At 34.5% G+C, this 22,705-nt stretch overlaps 1 gene segment (V, D, J or C); it reads left to right on the top strand.

Annotated features, from left to right (window-relative positions):
• Positions 1-315: 315 nt before the first annotated feature.
• Positions 316-22,705, top strand: part of LOC117746433 — a 27,244-nt gene continuing 4,854 nt past the window's right edge. Inside the window, 3 exon segments of the V gene segment in view lie at positions 316-562; positions 640-943; positions 11,202-11,260. Coding sequence covers positions 517-562; positions 640-943; positions 11,202-11,260 — 409 coding nt within the window.

Below are 22,705 nucleotides of genomic sequence, written 5' to 3'. Positions count from 1 at the left end.
TCCCTCAACTCCTTGTCAGATCGTCAGTTCACTTTCCCAGAACGACTGCCCCGGCCTCTCTGAGTACAGATACATTCTAGTTGCTAACTTGTGCTTTTCAAGCTACAGCCCCTCTGCTTCCCCGGAATCCCCCTGAAGAACAGCCTAGCCACCCAACCAGCCACCAGCCTGCTCGGACGCCAGCGCGAGTTCCACACCGCTCTCTGGCGTTCGAAATAAAGATTATTTGTGTTTAACTCTAGCTCTGTGTTCTTGCTTTTGGGTCCAGCCCTGCACAATCATGACACACAAGTGACCTGTTGTCCAGATGTTCCTTCTCAGTTTACTTTCAAAGGTTCTGATAGGAAACATGACATCCATTGGTTGTGGTGGGAAAGGAGAGTGGAAGTGAAGGTGTTGAGAGTCCTCGGGAGCGAAGAACACGGGGCTGTAAATAAGATCAGGCTCCTCCTTCGAATCACCTCCTCAGTGTTGATGAAGAGCTGCGGGAGTTCACAGTGACTACGCACTGCAGACATGGCGCCTCTATTCATGTCAGTGTTGCTGGCTGCTCTGAGCCTTGGTATGAACACACCTTTGTGTCCTTGCTATCAGTCCAACACAGACAGGCTTCTGATACTGTTTGTTTCTGTGTTACAGGAAGCAGAGCACAAACAGACAGCGTGCTGCAGCCACAAGCAGAGGTGGCAGCTACTGAAGGAGAGGCCGTGACACTTGGCTGTCAATACAACAGCAGTTCATCAAATCATTATCTCTTCTGGTACAAACAGGACGGAAACAACAGCCCCAAATTCATCCTGAGTCGCTTTAAGGTTGGCTCGGGGGAAACCGAGGACGAGGAGAGATTTTCATCCACACTGGATTCCACCTTAAGATCAGTTCCTCTGAAGATCCAGAAGCTTCATCTGTCAGACTCTGCTGTGTACTACTGTGCTATGAGGCCCACAGTGACAGGAAACACCACAACTCTGTACAAAAACCTTTGGAGCAAAGACAAAACTGCACAACATCCACTAGAGGGAGCCTCACTCTGTAACTTCAGTAGTGTTGATGATACAGTCTGGATTCTTTGTCGTGGTGATGAAAACAACAGAAAATGAAGCACTGAAGAAGGAACAGGCCGAGATCTATTAGAGCTCAGATAGAACTTTTAAAGTAAATTCTTTGTTAGACTCACTTATATTGTCAAAAGCCTGAATATGAAACAATTTGAACAATGCCAAAATATATTTGAGTAAAATATCGGACATTTTTTTAATGATATGTAACAGTGTTTAAATATATTTACGCTCATCTTCAAATGCATTATTGATAATTCACACAGTTTGAACAAAGTCTCAATAAACTAGTTGTCATCAGACTTTTGATTGAATTTGTTGTTTTCTACTTAAAAGTGGTTTATCTGTGGTTGTGTCCGAATGTGGGTTCTTTTGGTGTTCCACAGGGTTCAATCATAGGGCCTCTCATTTTATGTTTACATGTTGTCTTTGGATCAAGTTATGTTGCTGATAGTATGTGATTATATATTCTATTATAATTCAGTAATAGCAGCTGGTTTATATAAAGCACTGTTTTTCCAGATGTTTTAATAACCAAGATATTATCTTGCTGCTTTAATTCTGTAAATAAATCTTCCCTGTCCGTTGAGGTTAAGTTTATTGCTCACTGTCTGCACATAGTATTTCAGGATGAGATTTAATGAATCATCAGCTCATTTGACCTATCATGACATCCAACCCAATCTCCTGAGAATGTGTTTAAATAGCAGTTCCACGTCATTAGAATGCAGTTTACTTTCAAGAGGTTTACGCTGGGAAACGACTTTTTGCATGTCTGCTTTATGTTTTCTCTCCTCACAGGTTTACATGGATCGTGGTTATATCTGGACGCTGGTCCTGCCAGACATCATCATTATTATTATTATTAGCTTTATTGCCAATACCACTACTGCTTTCATTATTATTATATGCTGCTGTTATTTTGGATAGTCGTACTACTACTACTCACATTATATGAATAAATTCTATCGTATGCATTTCAATCAGGAGAGACATCATTAGCAAAGGATAGAGTAACTGGATAGTGTGGGTCTAGATATACTACAATAAAGGATGGTGGGATTTTAAAAGATCACTGGAACATGGACATTATTAATAAATTATCTCTACAAGCTGGTTGTCATCACAGACTAAGATAAGTAGTTTTTCTGGTCTTTGAAACCCCTTAAATGCATCATCACAGCTACTTATGGATAACTCCTGTCATAAAGCCCAAAACACCTCCAGCTGGTAGAAAATGCAGCTACGAGTCTCTTAACCAGGAGGAAGAGGAACTGAAAGAAGAGAAAACAGATCTAAGAGAGATTCAAGGAGGAGCTAAGATGTCCCTGAACTATAGAAGAGAGAGGAACTCTATTCAACACAATACACAAACCATCAACATCACCTTTACTCAACATGCTGGCATTAGACTATTATTTACTTTCCCTACTGTCATTTGGCTTTCTAAGAGGTTTGTAAGATTGTGTATATACAAGTCAAATGTTATTTGAATGTGATCCATTAACTGAGTCTTTGGAGTTCTCTCTTCCTTTAGGGGTCAGCTGTGAAGACCTCAGTCCAGTCAACAAAGAAGTGTCCAGTTTAGAAGACAGCACTGTAACTCTGTCCTACAAATACTCCAAACTATCATCTAGCAATTATTTCTTCTGGTATCGACAATATCCAGGAAAACCACCAGAGTTCCTCATCTCACACTATGCTTCAGGGTCCGTAGGACTTTCTAAAACCTCTGGACTGGAGATTGAAGTGGATCAAAACCAAATCCTGATGTACATCTCCTCTGCTGCAGTGACAGACTCTGCTGTGTACTACTGTGCTCTGAGGCCCACAGTGACAGGAAACACACAGTCTCTGTACAAAAACCTTTGGAGCAAAGACAATACTGCACAACATCCACTAGAGGGAGCCTCACTCTGTTTAACTTTGAGACGATAACACAACTCATGTTCAAACACCATCAGAGGCCTCCACTAAAAGTCTTCTCTGCTGTTTAATCCTTGAAGGTCAAGCGGTTTGATCCAGAGACCTATTACTAGTATGATGGAAGATGTTCTATGTCAATCGGGAAACGAGAAATATAGTCTCTGACAGCTACTCAGGGCAGTCTGTGGCATAAGCTTCTACATTTGAAAAGGCCTCATGCTCACTTATACACACCTGAAAGTTACACACCTTTTTAAAGAAACACAACAAAAATCATGAGAAGACAATGTGGGGCTAAACAGTATCTAAACCAGTCTAAACCAGTTTATGTTTCTGCAAAGTCAGCATATTTCTCACAAACATAATCTATCAACTCTTAACAAAAGTTAGTGTGGCAGAATCATAGAAAACAGCTCTCTCCAGCACATTGATTTGTTCTTATCTCTGTTAGCTACGCAGGCTGGGCGCATCAGCAGGGCCACGGAGACAGGAGGCAGGAGGCATCGCGAAAGAGGCCAGACCAATGAGGCCGGCCTTTGAGGCAGGAGGCACAGAGAAAGAGGCAGGGCCATTGGGAAGGAGGCCAGGTCGAGGCTAGAGGCTGGATGCAGGAAGCAGGGGCAAGGACCCAGGACCAGCTTCAGACACAGCCAGGTCCAATGGACCCTATGAGTTCCCCTAGTGGGCATTACGAATATCTCGTAATGCCCACTAGGGGTGTTGAAAGCAGTCTTCCATTCGTCTCCCTTCCTTATTCTGACCAGATGATACGCATTTCTTAAGTCAAGCTTAGTAAAGACTTTAGCACCTTGTAACAGATCAAATGCCGATGAAATCAGATGGAGGGGTACCTGTTCTTGATGGTGATGTCGTTCAAACCCCTGTAATCGATACAGGGGCGAAGGGTCTTTTCCTTCTTGCTGACAAAAAAAAAGAAAACGCTCCCGCTGGAGACGATTAAGACCTGCAGGCAACGAGGAGGTCACATACTCCTTCATTGACTGTCTCAGGCGCAGACTGGGAGTAGGGTCTTCTTCTTGGAGGAGAAGATCGATGGTGCAATCATACTCCTGATGTGGAGGCAGAGAAGTGTCTCTGGCTTTATTAAACACCTCCTTATGGTCATGGTAGCATGCCGGCACCTTAGAAAAGTCTGGGTAGTCGGAATCCAGCGGACATGCCGGCTGAGGCACAGGAGGTGGAAAGACCAGAGATGATCTTGTGGGAAGGCATCTCTCTGAACACTCCTTGCGCCATGCGATCACTCTCCCAAAGCCCAGTCCATATGGGGGTTGTGTTGGGACAGCCAGGGGTAGCCCAAAATGTGTGGGTGTTGCAGGGACTGGAACAGGTGAAAACAGATAGTCTCTGTGTGGTGGTCAGGGAAGTTTAACTGTACAAGGGATGTGTGGTGAGTTAGTCGGCAGAGTAGGCGCCCATCGAGAGCGCTAGCTTCCAGAGGTTTGGAGAGTGGACGGCTCTCTAACCCCAGTTTTGAGCCAATCCTGTGTCCATCAGGTTGGCGTCCGAACCGGAATCCAGCAACACCATCTGACTGAGAGAGGTGGTCGGAGAAGTACACAAGAGGGACTTACGGACAGTGTTGTACGGCTCACCAGTGACGTCCTCTTCATTGGCGAGCCCGGTCTTTTACTGGACAAGAGGCAACGAGGTGGCCCATCTGGCCGCAGTAGCTGCAGCTGGGGGATGGGTTCCGGTCGAGACTTGGACCGCCTCTCCCAAATGGAAAGGGGGGGGACTGAGCAAGGGACTGGCGAGCTAAAGGGGCGGCTAGGTCTCTCTCTCCTAAACTCCCCGAGACGTCTCTCTAACCCGAGTCATCCCTCACCACTAGTTCCCCCCTCACTGGGTTGTTAAGCCCTCTGAGAAAATACCCCTGGAGAGATACATCAGACCACCCTGACCCCTGCGCTATAGTTCTGAAGTCTATGGAAAACTTGGGATGCCTGCCGTAGGGAAAGTAGACATGAGGCAACGTCTTTACTGCTAACGGGGTGGTCGAAAACCCTACGCATCTCATCAGAGAAACACTGGTATGAGAAGTTAGCAGAAGACTGACTGTCCCAGTAAGTGACCCCATAATAAAGGCAATCCTAGCTTTATCAGTCACATACCTAGAGGGCTGCAGGTCAAAAACTAAGGAGCATTGCATAAGAAACAACCTGCATGTTCCCAGATCTTCAGTGTAGCGCTCCGGCGCAGGAACGTGTGGCTCCCGGGAGCCAAAGGCGGGCTGGTTAGCAGGTAGAGAAGGAACAGGGGCTTCTTGGACTGAAGAGGGCAGCTGTGAGGAAACCTGACGGAGCTGCTGTCCAATCTGGTTCACGTTCGCAGAAAGGAATCGGATAGACTCCATCATGTCCTGGAGAAGTTGCTTGTGACGGCCCACGAGAACGCCTTGCGAGGCGAGAGCTTGACGGAGGAAAGCGGCGTCCGTTGAGTGTCCATGTTTGGCCAGTTTGTACTGTTAGGAAGGCTGGGAGCCACGGGGAGCAGGACTCAAAGGCAGACTCGAGAAGAGGTAGTCAGGTTTAAAAGCAAAGTCTTTACTTCGGGCAGGGTTCGTACAGGGGTAATCTGACAGACAGGCAGAGGAATCCAAATTGTGTCACAAGTGGACAGAAACAGGTCAAAGCACAGGAAGGCACACAGGGGTAAATCGCTGGTAAGCTCATGGACGTTAAGAGACAAACTGGCATTGAACAAGGAGTAGACAGACTAAATACACAGGGGAACCAGATACAGATGGAAACAATGAGGGCGGGACTTGTAATCACACAGGAGGGCGTGTAAAACGAGAGAAAAGGTGAGTGACAGAAAACACAACAAAAACAGACAGTGACGACAAAAACTACCCAGAAGGTCTGGGCATTACACATAGGTCTTTATTTAGAAAGCACAGATAAAGGACATAAAAGACTGGACAGAAGAATCCGTGCTCTGCCTGCAGGAATGTTCTGACTGCACTGACTGGGACATGTTTCACCAGTCTTGTGGTGGTGATTTGGACGAGCTGACTGATGTAACATGCTCATATGCTGCCTTTTGCAGGGACATGATCATTCCTTGTAAGCAAGTTAAAATGTATCCTAATAACAAACCATGGGTGACCAAATCCGTCAAGTCCAGTATACAGAAAAAGAAACTGGCTTTTAAACAGGGAGTAGCCTCTGATCTGCATGTAGCTAACAAAGAGCTAAAAATAGAAATTTTAAGAGCAAAACATAACTACAAAAAAGAACTAGAGAAGAAGATGGCTGCAAATAACCTCGGCTCAGCTTGGTCCAGCATGAAAACTATTGCAGGCCTTGGGAATCCACAGAACAGTCGTGTCACTCTGGATGGCTTCAAATCAGATTCTGAGTTTGCCCTCAATCGTTTTTATATTCGTTTTGATACCTTTGATTTTAGTCATGAAATTCAGGAATTGACTCATAAACTGCAAGACAATCGGCACTTTGACATAGACCAAAAGGACGTGGAAAAGGCCCTCCATTCAATAAAAATAAATAAGAGTCATGGACCTGACAACATCTGTGGTCGTCTACTTAAAACGTGTGCAAAAGAACTGAATCCTGTATCTCACAACAGTTTCAATAAATCCTTACAGGCACAGCATGTTCCCACGGTCTGGAAGGATGCTGTCGTAGTCCCCGTTCCCAAATCCAGTTGTCCCAAAAGCCTAAATGATTTTAGACCGGTCGCTCTTACATCAATTGTAATAAAAACTTTCGAGAAACTGGTTAAGTCAGAAATGTTAAGGAAAACTGAGATGACACTTGATACTTGATCCTCTGCAGTTTGCTTAAAGGCCACACAAAGGAGTAGAGGAGTCACTGTTTAATTTAATTTTTAAACATCTGGAGGGAAATGGATCTCATGTCAGACTTTTATTTCTTGATTTCTCTTCTGCTTTTAACACAATCCAACCTCATATTTTAACCAGTCGGCTTTAGAACAATTTGACTTAAGTCACAATCTTGTAGGTTGGATCCTTGACTTTTTAACTAATAGGACACAAAGAGTGCTCCTCCACAAGGATGTGTGCTTTCGCCCCTTTTATTCGTTCTGTACACACATATGTGTCAGAGTGTGTATGATAATAGGACCATTTTAAAGTATGCAGATGATTCTGTTATCGTCAGTCGGCTCCAGGACAATGAGACCAGCCACGGTCATCCACGTGGTGTGAGGAGTCATATCTTCAATTAAACATATCGAAAAACCAAAGATATGATCATTGATTTTAGAAGACATGCCCACACACATGAAGTCATATGCATTAAGGGTCAGACTGTGGAATGTGTACAATCTTATAAATATCTTGGGACGATTATCGACTCCAAACTGAACTTTGAAGCAAAGCCGTGTGCAAGAAGGAAACTGTCATGATGACTTTATTGTATCGTGCTTTTATTGAATCCATTTGATCTTTTTCTTTGGTGTCATGGTTTGGAAACCTGTCTTTAAAGAACAGGAACTCTGTGCATCAGATTGTGAGATGGTCCAGCAAGCTGATTGGTGAGACACGACTTAGTCCAGAGTCCCTGAACACCACACAGAGGCTCCATGTTAAGGGACTCCTCCCTTTGGGGGAGTTTCAGCTCCTCCCTCCAGACGGAGGTCTTTAGGACCACGTGCAGAACAAAGAGGTATAAAACCACGCAGGTGAACACATTATTATTATTATTATTATTATAATTATACATCTGTAGCTTTGAGTACTTTTATCATGTTTGTCTGGTTGTATGTGTTTGTTGTAATGTATGTCGAGATGGATGCCTCGTTTTCTACTGTTTTCTACTGTTTTCTACTGTTTTCTACTGTTTTCTACTGTTTTCTACTGCAAACCAAGTCTACCTACGGTACTAATAAAGTAACCAAACCAAACCAAATCCACGAGTCTTGACTCCAACGAAAGGCTCCTATGTCTGTCTGTAAAAAATACAGTTTAATACTGGTTTAGAGATGAAATACATTTATTAAATAATAAGCAGTAAGAAGATTGAATTAGAGCTGGAGACCAGACGTCGGACCGTATTAAGAGTTTGTTGACGTGTTTTGTCTGCATGTGTAAACTCTACTGGAGGCTGAAGAACTCGTCAGACAGGAAGCAGCTGCTTTGAGGTTTCATTCAGAAACGGGTCACATGACTTGTGCTCCTTCCTTCCTGTTACAGAGACTGTACAGTTTCTCCAGGAGGAGTTTTTACTTCAGAGGAGAGGAAGTTGAAGAGGAGTCCTGATCACCGTGAGGACTTCTACCCAGCAACAAGTTAGGATTCTGCATCAATACATTTTATAACTCTTCAATCTGAACTTCTCTCAGCTTTTTATTTTTCAGTCTTCATTCATCAGAAGCCTCTGATCCAGACGGCCATGTTGAGCTCCACAAGGGGTTTGTATTACGGGGGTCGCCATGGTTCAGGTCACGAGGGGTTTGTATTACGGGGGTCGCCATGGTTCAGGTCACGAGGGGTTTGTATTACGGGGGTCGCCATGGTTCAGGTCACGAGGGGTTTGTATTACGGGGGTCGCCATGGTTCAGGTCACGAGGGGTTTGTATTACGGGGGTCGCCATGGTTCAGGTCACGAGGGGTTTGTATTACGGGGGTCGCCATGCGCTGACCATGAGCAGACTCTTGAAGGACCTTTTTTTTCTGGACCCCGTCTACAAAGTTCTGATTGAATCGTTGCTTGGTCCACCTGGTGTGGATCCCTTTGGGGACGCTCGTATTCTACCTGTGAGCCTTCAGGCCACAGCTGACCAGCCTGAAATGCATTATGGGATACCAGCGAGGACAGCGCTTGTTTGGACAGAAACCGTCTCTGAAGCCGGTGAGTTTCTGTGAATTTAAACCAAATGTGTGGAACCATGAACCTGCTCGAGAAAAGAAAGAACACAGTTTTCACTTTTGACTCAAAACACAAGAAAAGGTGAAAAATACACGAATGAGACGAAAGAAGTAGAAACTACACGTTATACCGCAAAGAGCTGAAAGCTGAACAGATAGTAGTGGCTTCCAGCAGTACTCTTCACAGTACTCTTCACAGTATTCGTCATAGTACTAAAACACTTTCTGTTTTAACGTCAATTTTACGCTTTTATGAGATTATTTTTATTATAGTATATTAATTCATAAAATTCATTTTTTCTATATTTCAGTAAATGTTACCATTGATTTTTAATTCATATTAAAAAGTTAATATTTCTTTGACTGGACAGAAGTCACATTTAAAAACCTTGATGTTGTAAAAGTATTGATCAGAATCATCAAATTATTATATTATTATATACCTGTATATATATAATATAGATAATATATATATATACAGAGAGAGAGAGGATACAGCTTTTATGTAATTAATGTTCAGGTTAAAATGACTGTGTCACTTCGGAACTGGAAGTTAATCTTTGGAAAAGGAGTCCAACTAACTGTAGAGAGCGGTGAGTATACAAAATACAATTATTGTTATAAATAAGATGTAATATGATTGTTTAACAGTGTGAAAAAGATGGCCCGATTGGTTGGAAATGTCAGTATGACTGAAAAGTTTTATTCACAACATGTTCTTTATATTTATGTATTTATTGGCCTTTCAGAAAACTATCATGACGTTAATATCTCCAGTAAGTTTGTGACTCCATAATTCAACAATAAGTCAAAACACCAACTTGTCAATGAGCTAAAATGAACAAATAATTACACTTTATACAAATCTTTAGATTTTCTAACTCAGACGAAACTTTGAACAATTCATCAAACTTGATGGATGATGGGATCCTATAACTTAGAAAAGGGCTTTAAATTAATTTAAAGAAGTTATTCAATTGGCTTTTGCTGTAAGTGTCACTGATGAAATATTGAGGTCATATTTTTTTGTTTTAAGACAAACAGTTGCAGTTCCACCGAAAGGATGAAACAATGAATTATTGTTCAGAATGATCAATGAAATGACTCAAGTTCAACCATATTGTTCTTTTAATATTCACATAATTCACCATTTAACATAATATTGTACAATGTTGTAGTTAAAAGATTGATTTTTATATTGATTTGTTATTAGTATTTAAAAACCTTGATGTTGTAAAAGTATTGATCAGAATCATCAAATTATTCATTCAGAGCATTAAATATTTATTCAGAATCTAAATCTTTGCAGTAAAGAGACATTTTATTTGGTAGATATTCAAACTTAACATTTATTATTCATGAAAACAGAAATGTATTTATTTGTCTGTTATTTAATTATTAAAACAAAAGTCTCAAATGTTCAACAAGATGTTTTTGTGAATGGTTCAGTTTGTGTTATGAAGCTTCTCGTTGTGTGAATACTGGAAACAAGATGGTCTTTGGTACTGGGACAAGATGGTCTTTGGTACTGGGACCAGACTAACCATTGAACCCAGTGAGTAGAAACACATTTATGATAATTATGTGTTATGAAGCGTCTTTAACATTGAACTTTATGGTGTTTGAATGTGTACAAAAATACAACAACAGATAAAAAAGCTGCTGACAGTGATGTAAATGATTAATTCTACTATTCTGGCTCATGAACTTATCACAAAACACAATAATTAATTAATAATTCAGCTTCACATTGTTGTCTATGGGAAAACAGTTTTTATATCAAATTCCAAATTCAGCTCCATCGCGTTAAAACAAGGATCTAAAGAGGATTTTATGAGTAACAGAAGAAATATTGTCACGATAATAAAATTAAATTCAGTTGAAAACATTTAAATCCGATTAATCAACGTGATAATAAATAAATCTCAACATTTATGTAGAAAAGTTCAAAAGAATAAGTGACAGTTTGAGTTATGAAGCTTCTCGTTGTGTGAATACTGGTTTACGAGAGATGGTCTTTGGGACTGGGACCAGACTAACCATTGAACCCAGTGAGTACTGTATTGATCATAAGTTTATTTATTACAACCTTTACTTGAATACACAAATCTAACATATCTAACTTTGTGTCTCCAAACTTATGAATCTAAGAAAATTGTTGTAAAATGACATTGAGAACCAATATTTAAATAAATTGTTAAAAACATAAATTGTTGCAGGAGAATCTTTAATGTAAAACCACAGAATCTCAAACAATACAACTGAAACAATATTGACTTGTTATTTGTAACTACATGCAGTTCACTTCATGTGAGTTTTTGTTGAGCGGCTTCATGTTGTGTGAATACTGGAAATCAAAAGATGATCTTTGGAAATGGAACCAGACTAACCATCGAACCCAGTAAGTACTGATAATAACCAGTAAGTACTGATATTAACCTGTAAGTACTGATAATAACCAGTAATTACTGATAATAACCAGTAAGTACTGATGATAACCAGTAAGTACTGATGATAACCAGTAAGTACTGATGATAACCAGTAAGTACTGATACTAACCTGTAAATGCTGAAATTCACCAGTTTTTCAAATTAAAAGAATGAATTAAATCAATCGTAAACTTCTCGTTAACTCGGTTGCGAGATGAAACTTCAAAAATATTTTGGGATAAAAAACCCAAAATGACATTTAGTTTTATGAACATAAATTGTTGAAGGAAATTCTTATGTAAAATCACAGAATCTCAACTGTACAGAAACAATATTTACTTGTTATTTGTCATTTATAATTTGTTTTGAATTTAAATAATATTTTTTTCTAACTGGGACGTAATAACTCTGACGCAGAAGGAAATATATATGTATATATATATATATATATATATATATATATAATATATAGAATTTAAATTAAAATCACATCAAGGTCACAGCTGCATGCTTGTGGAATTCAACATGAACTCAAAATAATTCACAATATTTAATAAGATTGATTAATGTGTTTAACAGAACCCTGTATCCAGCTGTTTGCAGACGATGTGACGCAATTTATTCGTCAAGTTGTGGTGCTGCAGTTTTAGTTGAGGGAGCAAACCCTGTGTGACACTTTCTGGAAGCTGGAGAATAGTGTTTGGAGAGGGCATCAAACTGACCGTGGAGGACAGTAAGTTCCATAACTATTGTTTGAAATGATCTCCAGTTTATCCAAGTTGATCCACAGAAGACCTATTTGTAATGCAGCCCCAATGCCAGACAACATATCTCAGTTAACAGCAGCACACGTCAGGTGGTCACACTGGTTTCCACTTTTTAATTACAACATTCAAAAAGAGCAAAAGTCAAATGTGGGAAATGACTGCGGATGTTTTGTTAGTTATTTGTAGAGAGAAAGAAAAATGATTTAACTTGTTTCACAATATCTCTTCATGACTTTCCCCACTCTGAGCAACAGACTTATTACATTGCATACAAACAAAATAGTACTTGAAGAATAATGTATTTATACTCCTGACGTGATGCTTCGTTAGACCATTTCAGTTTTGATGCCTCAAAGCTCAGAGTTGATCTTCATATCATGTCGTTGGGTTTGTGAACGGTGACGGGAACAAGATGCACTATTGTAACTATGATTCATCATTTATTCGCCAATGATGTGCTGAAAAACTACCTTTAGTTGAGACTAACTTTAACCTCCCTTTCACCCTTGTACCTTCATGGCAGCATTTTAATTTTATTCAGGTTCATGCAACTGTTCATAAATTCAAGTCAATTTCAGCTGAATTAGAATGACTGTGAATATTTTCCTTTTTAAATATAAATGGAGAAGCTTTAAATCATATTAAAAAGTGAATATTTCTTTTTAACATTGATTTTTAATTCATATTAAAAAGTTAATATTTCATTGACTGGACAGAAGTCACATTTAAAAACCTTGATGTTGTAAAAGTATTGATCAGAATCATCAAATTATTCATTCAGAGCATTAAATATTTATTCAGAATCTAAACTTTGCAGTAAAGAGACATTTTATTTGGTAGATATTTAAACTAAAGATTTATTATTTAAGAAAACAGAAATGTATTTATTTGACTATACTTTAATTATTAAAACAAATGTTCAAAAATATGATTTTGTTAATGGTTCAGTTTGTGTTATGAAGCTTCTCGTTGTGTGAATACTGAGAACAAGGTGGTCTTTGGGACTGGGACCAGACTAACCATTGAACCCAGTGAGTACTGATATTAATTATACATATTATTTTGTATGAAGCGTCTTTAAAATGACATTTTACAATGTTTCTACAGAGAAAAATACAATTTCACAAATAGTTAATTCAGTGACTTTTCTCTAAATAAATGTCAAATTTAATATTTTATTGATAACATTATAAGATAATCCTTTATTATTTACAACTTACAGGATTAAAGCAGCAGTAAAAAGAAACAAGATCAAAACAAATGTTATAAATAAGCAAATAAGCAATAAAAAACAGTAAAGAATCCACAATAACTTAAATATTATATTTACAGACTATGATACCTATATTAAATATAAATATGTTACAATATTTAGTACATTTATTTGAATACAACAATGTTCTTATTGTGATTGGAACCAAATTATTCAGGCAAAAGTCTCAATTATACAAATTATTATTATTATTATTATTATTATTAGTTAACTTCAAAAACTCAAATCTCAATGTTAAAGCATAAAATCAATTCATCAGTTTTCTAATTGAAGACATTTGTTGAGTATCTCTACTGTGCAGTACATTTTTACTAGAGATACATCATTCCTTTAAAATAATAATTATATTGTCGAAAACATTTATTTATTTATTTGACTGTTATTTAATTATTAAAACAAAAGTCTCAAATGTTCAACAAGATGTTTTTGTGAATGGTTCAGTTTGTGTTATGAAGCTTCTCGTTGTGTGAATACTGGGAACAAGATGGTCTTTGGGACTGGGACCAGACTAACCATTGAACCCAGTGAGTAGAAACACATTTATGATAATTATGTGTTATGAGGCGTCTCGTTAACACATATTAATAAACTCTACATGTATTTTACCAGCAACATTCAGGCTCATAAAACCATCACAAATTAGAAAATAATTCTTATTATAATCAATAAATACATCAGATGAAATACGTTTTTATGAGGTCATCGTTATTATAATAATATTCATTAACTTCAGTTTCTCTATATTTTAGTAAAGTTCACCGTTGACAGCTGATTCATAATATCTAAAAAGTGATTATTTTTTTGACTGCACAGAAGTCACAAATGTAAAAACCTTGATGTTGTAAAAGTATTGATCAGAATCATCAAAGTATTAATGCACAGCATCAAACATTTGTTCAGAATCTAAACTTTGCAGTAAAGAAACATCTTATTTAGTAGATATTCACAATTAACAATATTATCGAAAACTGTAATTTATGTATTTGACTGTTCTTTAATTATTAAGACCAACGTTTGATTGAACCCAGTGAGTACACATATTGATTGTTAATATCATCCATCCCTTAAATAATATGAATCATCAATACATGAGCTGTGCATTGTTCATAACAATAACTGTATTGTTTAGTATCTCTACGTAAAAACTGATTTACAGTAAATATGTAAACGTTCAATAATCATTTAAACAAAAGTGTGAAAACGTATAAAACGTTGATTCTGTGAGAGAACAAAACATTTGTGTTTATTTAGTTTTCCTGAATTTAAAAGTCAAATAAAATTTAAAAAAGATAATTCAGTTGATAAAAATAATCAAAAGCATCATATTTTATTAACATAATTTAATATATAATAAATATAACAATATTTATTTAGTTTTCTAAAATGAAGTTTGGTTCAGAGTTTTTGTTCTGGAGCTTCTCGTTGTGTGAATGATGGATTTAAGATGATCTTTGGAACTGGAACCAGACTAACCATTGAAACCAGTAAGTACTGATAATAACCAGTAAGTACTGATGATAACCTGTAAGTACTGATAATAACCAGTAAGTACTGATATTAACCAGTAAGTATTGATAATAACCAGTAAGTACTGATGATAACCTGTAAGTACTGATGATAACCAGTAAGTACTGATAATAACCAGTAAGTACTGATAATAACCAGTAAGTACTGATAATAACCTGTAAGTACTGATACTGATGATAACCAGTAAGTACTGATAATAACCAGTAAGTACTGATAATAACCAGTAAGTACTGATAATAACCTGTAAGTACTGTACTGATAATAACCAGTAAGTACTGATAATAACCTGTAAGTACTGATAATAACCTGTAAGTACTGATAATAACCAGTAAGTACTGATAATAACCAGTAAGTACTGATAATAACCTGTAAGTACTGATAATAACCAGTAAGTACTGATAATAACCTGTAAGTACTGATGATAACCTGTAAGTACTGATAATAACCTGTAAGTACTGATGATAACCTGTAAGTACTGATAATAACCTGTAAGTACTGATATTAACCAGTAAGTACTGATAATAACCAGTAAGTACTGATATTAACCAGTAAGTACTGATATTAACCAGTAAGTACTGATAATAACCAGTAAGTACTGATAATAACCAGTAAGTACTGATAATAACCTGTAAGTACTGTACTGATAATAACCAGTAAGTACTGATAATAACCAGTAAGTACTGATATTAACCAGTAAGTATTGATAATAACCAGTAAGTACTGATAATAACCAGTAAGTACTGATATTAACCAGTAAGTATTGATAATAACCAGTAAGTACTGATAATAACCTGTAAGTACTGATAATAACCAGTAAGTACTGATAATAACCAGTAAGTACTGATAATAACCAGTAAGTACTGATAATAACCAGTAAGTACTGATAATAACCTGTAAGTACTGATAATAACCAGTAAGTACTGATAATAACCAGTTTTTCAAATTAAAACAATTAATTAAAACAATCATAAACTTCTAGTTAACTCGGTTTTGAGATGAAAATCTTTTCTAAATTTTCTAAATCCTAAAAAAAGAAATGTTGGGATAAAAAAACCAAAATGACATTTAGCTAAAACAAGAGTTTTATGAACATAAATTGTTGAAGGAAAATTCTTATGTAAAATCACAGAATCTCAACTGTACAGAAACAATATTTACTTGTTATTTGTCCATTTTTATTTGTTTTGAATTGAAATAATCTTTGTATCTAACTGGGACGTAATAACTCTGAAGAAGTAGAAACATTTGGTTCAGTTTTTGTTCCGGAGCTTCTTGTCGTGTGAATTATGGATCCAAGATGATCTTTGGGACTGGAACCAGACTAACCATTGAACCCAGTAAGACTATGAATACTAATTATATGAATTGTCTTATAAACAAACTTCACTTTTTTATTGATTATTTAAACAAAGTCAGAATAGAAGATAAAAAAGGGACACAACTGTTATCAGGACTCATTGATCATAATGATCAAATACATCAATCAGAATAATCTGTGTATTTATTAAATATAATAACAGTTTTTCTACTGGACAGAAAACTTTTCAGATTTTATTCAGACAAAGTTTACTGAGTTTGTGTGAATACTGGAGGTGGAACCAGACTAACCATGGAATGTATCATAAACATTATGTATGGAGCTCCTTTAATCTACTCAAGAAACCAGACCGATGTATGATTTCATCTTCAAAAGTCAAAACATGTTCAACTAAAGTCCAGAGATCACAAAACTCTCAAGAAACGGAAAAGTTCACGTTTTAAGGGATAATATTTCATACAATATTTATCTTCAATGACCAGTTGTAATAAGAAGATAAGAGATCATTAATTAGGAAAATCAAAAGTTAATGTTGAATGTCAAAAAATAGGGATTTTTCTTTGATAACACACAAAGGAATTATTTTCAAACGCACAACAAATTATGTTGTCCAAAGAGTCCACGTACCAGTGTATGTATATATATATATATATATATATATATATATATATACAAAATGCACCTGTAATTTGTCAAATGTAACTTGAGGAAATATAGATAAATATAATATAGAGAAAATAGGAAGTATATATATATATAATAAAGATGAACTAGGAAATATAGATATATAGAATATAGAGGAAATAGGAAATATAGATAAATATAATATAAAGAAAATATGAAATATAAATATATAATATAGAGGAATTAGGAAATATAGATAAATATAATATAAAGAAAATAGGAAATATATATATATAATATAGAGGAACTAGGAAATATAGATATATATAATATAGAGGAGATATATAAAATATAGAGGAAATATAGATATACATAATATAGAGGAAATATTTTATATATACCTGTATATATATAATATAGATAATATATATATATATATATATATATATATATATATATATATATATATATATATATATATATATATACAGAGAGAGAGAGGATACAGCTTTTATGTAATTAATGTTCAGGTTAAAATGACTGTGTCACTTCGTCTGGAAACTGGAAGTTAATCTTTGGAAAAGGAGTCCAACTAACTGTAGAGAGCGGTGAGTATACAAAATACAATTATTGTTATAAATAAGATGTAATATGATTGTTTAACAGTGTGAAAAAGATGGCCCGATTGGTTGGAAATGTCAGTATGACTGAAAAGTTTTATTCACAACATGTTCTTTATATTTATGTATTTATTGGCCTTTCAGAAAACTATCATGACGTTAATATCTCCAGTAAGTTTGTGACTCCATAATTCAACAATAAGTCAAAACACCAACTTGTCAATGAGCTAAAATGAACAAATAATTACACTTTATACAAATCTTTAGATTTTCTAACTCAGACGAAACTTTGAACAATTCATCAAACTTGATGGATGATGGGATCCTATAACTTAGAAAAGGGCTTTAAATTAATTTAAAGAAGTTATTCAATTGGCTTTTGCTGTAAGTGTCACTGATGAAATATTGAGGTCATATTTTTTTGTTTTAAGACAAACAGTTGCAGTTCCACCGAAAGGATGAAACAATGAATTATTGTTCAGAATGATCAATGAAATGACTCAAGTTCAACCATATTGTTCTTTTAATATTCACATAATTCACCATTTAACATAATATTGTACAATGTTGTAGTTAAAAGATTGATTTTTATATTGATTTGTTATTGTTTTTGCCAAGCTAAAAGAAACATAGTATAGCATAGTTTGATGATAAAAATGCAGAAATTGATTTAAACCACAACAAAATGTATATATTTAAAAATATTAAATGTATTAAAGTTTGTGGTTTTGTCAAAGTAAAAAAAAATATCATGACGGCTACGAGTAAAGTAAAATCAACTCAATTTTATATTATTAGCCCAAAATCACAATAAATACATACACATATAAATGACTTTAAATCTATTAAAATTCACAATACTAAATTTGTAAAAAAGTCACCAGCATAATCATTGATTTGTATATATTGTATGTATTCAAAAGTTTTTTAAAAACTCCTCATAATTCATAGAGATATGCCTGGTTCATATTTCTGGGTTCCTCTGAACTCGTCAGTCTTCTCCAGTAAGTGAACACAAATATTGAATTAATCCTTATTGTTGATGATTTTAGGAACAACTTTCCATGACATCCAACTAAAACAAGCTGGTTATAATATATAATAAGAATTAGACACAAACAAAAATAACAATAAAACATTAAGACCTCCCACTCCTTTATTGAAATGTATTCAAGTTTTTTTGTACAAATTTCTGCCAGAATGACGATCAGTTAAATTAAGGTTAATTAAGTATATTTGTATCAAATAATAACATTTCAACAACGAGGCGATTCAAAGTGCTTCATATGATCCATTAAAAATATCTATATCTATATATATATTTCAGCTGAATTAGAATGTGAATATTTTCTTTTCCTATCTCCTTTTTAAATATAAATGGAGAAGCTTTAAGACGTCATTGACCTATATATGTATATATGTATATATACATATATATATATATATATATATTGTATCATGTGACCTTGTTTCTCATCATCTGCGTATGGAAACTCAAAATGTGTTGGCTCGAGTTATTCTACATATGTACGTACCCATATGTATCTATATGTGTATAATAGTTTTTTTCCCATTCACTCATATCATTTCATTTCTGAATTATCACATTTTATGGGCAGACTTTTCTGGTTAATGAACAATATTCAGTCCCTAAAAAGAATGAATGATAGAATAATAGAGTGTCTTCATGGTTATTAATCAGATCAGATTCACTAACAGTCGAGAGCAGAGTATTAACGATTCATTAGGAACATGACAAATGGATTATGAACAATCACAACATTTGACTATCATCACAATTCTAATGACACATTTTAGAAGGTTAGTTTATGTTTGTCTGACTTCTGAACTATCATTTATAAACTGTTGTACCATTTCAAAAGGCTGTTTTCACTGAGTTTGATCACGTTTGCTTTCGATTTATAAGAAAATAATTAGTAAAAATGAACATTGTAAAATAAAATGTAGTATAAAAACACAAATCTTTATGGAAATCAACTAACCTTAGATTAAAAGTGTATTTCAACATTTCCATTCTAATTCTTTCTTGAAGACATTTCTGTCACATTCGTGTTATTAATGAAATGCTTTGAGTCGTTAAATGAAAACAAAATAAATAGTTTTATTGTTTCCAGTGAAGGCACATCTGTGCTTTTGTACCCTTATTAGTAATACACCAGTCAAATGTTTTAGATTATGAATATATATATATATATATATATATATATATATATATATATATATATATATATATATATATATATGAGTTTGTGTTCAACTCTAATTCTGCAGTTACTTTAAGTTTTTTTAATGTTTTTATCAAAACTATATTTCAGGAAGAATTATGACTATACAGAGAAACATTTTTCCCTTTAATGACTGAGCAAGATTATTTATCTATTGTAAACTGTATGAGTAATTATTATCGTTTTGTTTAAGGGAATAATAAACAGGTTCATGGACAATCAACTGTTGAAATAATACTGTTGCCTTTATTAAGATTAGTTCATTTAACATAATCTGTATTAATACAGTTATCAATACAGTCGGGAAAAGTGCTGGATGCAATTTATTAGTCAGATTCTTTAGGTTTTTCTTTTGTTTGAGCTAGAAAATATGTTTTGGGGAGGACAGTAAGTTCAGTTAGTATTGTAGTATTGTTAGTACTGTATTATGTATTATGTTACATCATATATATCATATGTCATATCAGGTGTGAGCTGGTTAGTTCCTTCTTCATCAGTGTTTATCATTTACAGGTTTTAAAAGTCAGGTTTTGTTTGTCTTGTTGAATCTGAAGTCAGAAAAAACATATTCTTGTAAGTTTGTTTTCTCTCAAGAACCAAAATGAGTCCTTTCACATGAAAAATGAACTTGTGGAAATTCAAAGTTTGCAAAAAAGTAAAGAATCTTAAGATTGAAAAAAGATTGAAAAATGAAGATAATACGCCTTCATATCGTTGTGAAAAGAAACAAAACATGAAGCTCGAGCTCGAGTTTTTGTTTTGTAGTTGAGAACTGTGACTGAGTCTGGATTAAGAAAGACCGACTTTGGAAGAGGAACCAGATTAGTAGTTGAAACCAGTGAGTCAAATGTCCTTTATTCATCTTCTCTGGGAACCAGAACGCTCCAACACATCTGATGTCCAAAACCTGGGTTTAGGATCTGGAGTCAAGTCTTGGTAGAAACAAGTGAGTCCGGTTTCTATTGATGTAACAGCTGGTTCCCAGTTAAAGGCAAGTGTAAGGTTAAATGGTTAGTTTAAAGGTTAAATGGTTAGTTTAAAGGTTAAATGTTAGTGTAAAGGTTAAATGGTTAGTTTAAAGGTTAAATGTTAGTTTAAAGGTTAAATGTTAGTGTAAAGGTTAAATGGTTAGTTTAAAGGTTAAATGTTAGTTTAAAGGTTAAATGTTAGTGTAAAGGTTAAATGGTTAGTTTAAAGGTTAAATGTTAGTTTAAAGGTTAAATGTTAGTTTAAAGGTTAAATGTTAGTGTAAAGGTTAAATGGTTAGTTTAAAGGTTAAATGGTTAGTTTAAAGGTTAAATGTTAGTTTAAAGGTTAAATGTTAGTGTAAAGGTTAAATGTTAGTTTAAAGGTTAAATGTTAGTGTAAAGGTTAAATGGTTAGTTTAAAGGTTAAATGTTAGTTTAAAGGTTAAATGTTAGTGTAAAGGTTAAATGGTTAGTTTAAAGGTTAAATGTTAGTGTAAAGGTTAAATGGTTAGTTTAAAGGTTAAATGTTAGTGTAAAGGTTAAATGGTTAGTTTAAAGGTTAAATGTTAGTTTAAAGGTTAAATGTTAGTGTAAAGGTTAAATGGTTAGTTTAAAGGTTAAATGTTAGTTTAAAGGTTAAATGTTAGTGTAAAGGTTAAATGGTTAGTTTAAAGGTTAAATGGTTAGTTTAAAGGTTAAATGTTAGTTTAAAGGTTAAATGTTAGTGTAAAGGTTAAATGGTTAGTTTAAAGGTTAAATGGTTAGTTTAAAGGTTAAATGTTAGTTTAAAGGTTAAATGTTAGTGTAAAGGTTAAATGTTAGTTTAAAGGTTAAATGTTAGTGTAAAGGTTAAATGGTTAGTTTAAAGGTTAAATGTTAGTTTAAAGGTTAAATGTTAGTGTAAAGGTTAAATGGTTAGTTTAAAGGTTAAATGGTTAGTTTAAAGGTTAAATGTTAGTGTAAAGGTTAAATGGTTAGTTTAAAGGTTAAATGGTTAGTTTAAAGGTTAAATGTTAGTGTAAAGGTTAAATGGTTAGTTTAAAGGTTAAATGGTTAGTTTAAAGGTTAAATGTTAGTGTAAGGTTAAATGGTTAGTTTAAAGGTTAAATGGTTAGTTTAAAGGTTAAATGTTAGTGTAAAGGTTAAATGGTTAGTTTAAAGGTTAAATGTTAGTGTAAGGTTAAATGGTTAGTTTAAAGGTTAAATGGTTAGTTTAAAGGTTAAATGTTAGTGTAAAGGTTAAATGTTAGTGTAAAGGTTAAATGGTTAGTTTAAAGGTTAAATAGTTAGTTTAAAGGTTAAATGGTTAGTTTAAAGGTTAAATGTTAGTGTAAAGGTTAAATGGTTAGTTTAAAATCTAAATAGTTAGTTTAAAAGTTAAATAGTTAGTTTAAAGGTTAAATAGTTAGTTTAAAGGTTAAATAGTTAGTGTAAAAGTTAAATAGTTAGTTTAAAGGTTAAATAGTTAGTTTAAAAGTGAAATGGTTAGTTTAAAGGTGAAATGTTAGTTTAAAGGTTAAATGTTAGTGTAAAGGTTAAATGGTTAGTTTAAAGGTTAAATGTTAGTTTAAAGGTTAAATGTTAGTGTAAAGGTTAAATGGTTAGTTTAAAGGTTAAATGGTTAGTTTAAAGGTTAAATGTTAGTTTAAAGGTTAAATGTTAGTGTAAAGGTTAAATGGTTAGTTTAAAGGTTAAATGGTTAGTTTAAAGGTTAAATGTTAGTTTAAAGGTTAAATGTTAGTGTAAAGGTTAAATGTTAGTTTAAAGGTTAAATGTTAGTGTAAAGGTTAAATGGTTAGTTTAAAGGTTAAATGTTAGTTTAAAGGTTAAATGTTAGTGTAAAGGTTAAATGGTTAGTTTAAAGGTTAAATGGTTAGTTTAAAGGTTAAATGTTAGTGTAAAGGTTAAATGGTTAGTTTAAAGGTTAAATGGTTAGTTTAAAGGTTAAATGTTAGTGTAAAGGTTAAATGGTTAGTTTAAAGGTTAAATGGTTAGTTTAAAGGTTAAATGTTAGTGTAAGGTTAAATGGTTAGTTTAAAGGTTAAATGGTTAGTTTAAAGGTTAAATGTTAGTG

The sequence above is a fragment of the Cyclopterus lumpus genome, chromosome 17 (genome assembly GCF_009769545.1).
Source record: "Cyclopterus lumpus isolate fCycLum1 chromosome 17, fCycLum1.pri, whole genome shotgun sequence".
Classification (NCBI taxonomy): domain Eukaryota; kingdom Metazoa; phylum Chordata; class Actinopteri; order Perciformes; family Cyclopteridae; genus Cyclopterus; species Cyclopterus lumpus.
The sequence above is the reverse complement of the archived record's forward strand: the minus strand, read 5'-3'. Positions and strand labels throughout refer to the sequence as shown.